This window comes from Manihot esculenta, chromosome 4 (assembly GCF_001659605.2).
Source record: "Manihot esculenta cultivar AM560-2 chromosome 4, M.esculenta_v8, whole genome shotgun sequence".
NCBI lineage: Eukaryota > Viridiplantae > Streptophyta > Magnoliopsida > Malpighiales > Euphorbiaceae > Manihot > Manihot esculenta.
The window spans coordinates 4998739-5001609 of record NC_035164.2 but is presented as its reverse complement, the minus strand read 5'-3'; the positions used below and the strand labels follow the sequence as shown (position 1 = coordinate 5001609).

General features: G+C 33.3%; 1 protein-coding gene across 2 annotated transcripts; it reads left to right on the top strand.

Moving 5' to 3' along the window:
- Positions 1-279: 279 nt before the first annotated feature.
- LOC122723487 (cytochrome P450 714C2-like) lies at positions 280-2391 on the top strand. 2 transcript variants are annotated; one of them, XM_043955719.1, is made up of 6 exons: positions 280-547; positions 655-903; positions 984-1234; positions 1318-1675; positions 1760-2220; positions 2305-2391. In XM_043955719.1, the coding sequence occupies exons 1-5, from the start codon at positions 545-547 to the stop codon at positions 2183-2185; spliced, it is 1287 nt and encodes a 428-aa protein (XP_043811654.1). In that variant the 5' UTR covers positions 280-544; the 3' UTR covers positions 2186-2220; positions 2305-2391. The 2 variants fall into 2 exon arrangements, with proteins under 2 accessions (XP_043811654.1, XP_043811653.1); XM_043955718.1 differs by having other exon boundaries at positions 282-547; positions 677-903.
- Positions 2392-2871: the final 480 nt, after the last annotated feature.

Sequence of the window (2871 nt, the reverse complement as noted above, 5' to 3'; positions counted from 1 at the left end):
TAAAAATATTTTATTTTCAGTACAGCTTAGATTAAAAGTAAAAATAAAAATAAACAGAAATAAAAAAGATTTAAATTTTTAATAATTAAAGAAAAACAAATTGTTTCATAATTTTGTTATATATAAATAAGCTAATTTTTTTTCTTTATTTATTTATAGTAAACATTTATCACATGCAGATGATATGATAGGTGAGGTATTTATCACTTGGAGATAATGTCATGCATGTGAATGTCTATTTAAAGAGCCACGTCCATGAATCCAGCAATACAAATGGGGTGTAAATTTCTATCAACGCTTCAGTCTATGATGTTTCTTTTATGGAGTTTTCTCGTCATTTGTTTATGTTATGTTGCGTGGTGGAAGCATGAGAGCTATAAAACTAATAAGCTTATTAGAGAGCAAGGAATCAAAGGTCCTCCACCTTCTCTGCTGTTGGGAAACATACCAGAAATGGAGAGAATGGTTTCTCAAAATTCTGAAACTCCACAGATCGATGGTCCCTTAATTGTCTTACCCTATCTCAAGCATTGGGCCAAAAACTATGGTATTTCATACATATAAATTTCCCCTTTTTCATATATATTTTGTTTTTATTAACATTTTTAAGATTTCAGACAGACTCTAAATCAATTCTCATTCGTTAACTCCTAGTTATGTTCATCATATACGACAGGTAAGTTATTCAAGTTTGCACTTGGTGGAATACAATTGTTGTACGTGAATAATCTGAGCATAGTGAGAGAAATAAATCTGTTCACATCATTTGAACTTGGAAAACCTGCTTATTTACAAAATGACAGAGGAGTTCTATTAGGCAAGGGCCTTAATACTGCAAACGGTGATGTTTGGCATCATCAAAGAAAGACCATTGCCCCTCAACTCTACATGCACAAGGTTAAGGTAATTAAATTTATGGATTTAATTTGTAAGGCTAATTAAAATTATTTGCTTTAATAAAAAATAATATTTATTATATACAGGATATGGTGAATCTGATGGTCGAATCTGGTAGTATGGTAGTTAAAGCATGGGAGAAGATAATAGATAGAGAAGGTGAGGGTGGGATGGTTGATATAGTGGTGGATGAGCATGCGAGAATTTTCACTACTTATATTGCCTCAAAAATAATATTTGGAAGTGATCATCATAAAGGAATTAAAGTATTTTCCAAGTGTCATGAACTCCTCAAGGCTATGGGTGAAACCACAACTCTTGGGATTCCTTTACTAAGGTATGTATATCCTTCACCTTTTTAGTTTAGTTTTATCTAAATCACTTGCACGACTAATACTCATTGTTACGTTTATGAATAAGATTTCTTCCTATAGAAAGGAATAGAAAAACATGGAGATTAGCAAAAGAGATCCATGGAATGATAATGGACATAGCTAAGGAGAGAAGTGGATCTACATCTCATCAGGACTTATTACAAGCTATCATTGAAGGATCCAAGAATGGTGAGCTTGGAAAGTTAACAGAAGATGAGTTCATAGTTGACAATTGCAAAAATATGATGTTTGGTGGGTACCAATCCCCGGCTGTTGCAGCAATTTGGGGTTTAATGTTACTAGCTTCACATCCTGAATGGCAAGACCGTGCTCGGTTTGAAGTTTTAGAGATTTGTAAGGGACAACAGCTCCTAGACTACAATATGCTCAGCAAGATGAAAGTGGTAGATACATTCACATAAATAGATATAAATTGAGAAGTTGCACTGCATCCGTATTTTTAACTGATTTTTGTGTTTTTCATGCAGTTAAAAATGGTGATCCAAGAGGTTCTGAGGCTTTATCCAGGAGTGACATTGGTTTCAAGAGAGGCAATGCAAAATGTGAAGCTTGGTGAATTGAAGGTTCCAAAAGGAATGGACATTTGGATATGGCTACCAGCATTGCATCGTAATCCTGAATATTGGGGAGCTGATGCAGACGTGTTTAATCCTGAGAGGTTCACTAATGGAGTTACTGGAGCTTGCAAGTCTTCACAAGCCTATATACCTTTTGGATTGGGAGCTCGAGTGTGTCCTGGACAGAACTTGGCTTTAATAGAATTGAAAGTGTTTTTTGCTGTCATACTCTCTAATTTCAAACTTACTATCTCTCCTAAATATCGACACTCACCTACTTATGGTCTGCTTTTGGAGCCTGAGCATGGTGTGAATCTCCTTATTCAAAAGATATGAGTGCTTTGCTTGAAAGTTGAGCTTCATGTAATAAGTTCTCATGCAATATGTATATGAGACTAGCTTCGTGTAATAAGTTCTCATGCAATATGTATATGAGACTAGCTTCGTGTAATAAGTTCTCATGCAATATGTTCATGTACTTTAGTATTAAAAATAATTTCTTGTAAAGAAAAACTGCTTTATGGTTAATCCTATCTTAAGAGGAAGTGATTTTACAATACAACGGTTATGTACAATAATTCATTTAATTCAATAATATTATAATACGTGAAATAAAAAAAATTAATGAGAGATAAAAAGAAAGTAAAAGCACTTTGAGACTTAGCCTGGTGGAAAGTGCATCCTTGTAGCCTTGAGAGGTTTAAGGTTCGACTCCCCCAACCCCTATTTCAAAAAAAAGAAAAAGAAAGTAAAATAAAAATTAATCCATTAATAAAAAGAGGTAGAAAAATTATAGAATAGAATGAGTACCACATGTACATATATTCGTCACCATTGATTCCATGGACATTTCACTGGATAATTATATTCTTTAACTTTTTTGAAGAGAGGTGGCCATTAATAATAGGGAGATTTACAATTTAATCTTTAAGTATTGCCATTATTAATAAATCAGTCCCTGTATTTTTAGAAACCTATTAAAACATCCTTATCTTTTCTCTCCATCAACAAAATAGTCCTTC

What these genes read in the sequence shown, in the direction of transcription:
- LOC122723487 (XM_043955718.1), top strand. Translation starts at nt 307, where the DNA reads ATGATGTTTCTTTTATGGAGTTTTCTCGTCATTTGTTTATGTTATGTT. An exon ending in GCATTGGGCCAAAAACTATG is followed by an intron (nt 548 to 676) that starts GTATTTCATACA and finishes CATATACGACAG; the next exon opens with GTAAGTTATTCAAGTTTGCA. An exon ending in CTTGGGATTCCTTTACTAAG is followed by an intron (nt 1,235 to 1,317) that starts GTATGTATATCC and finishes TTTATGAATAAG; the next exon opens with ATTTCTTCCTATAGAAAGGA.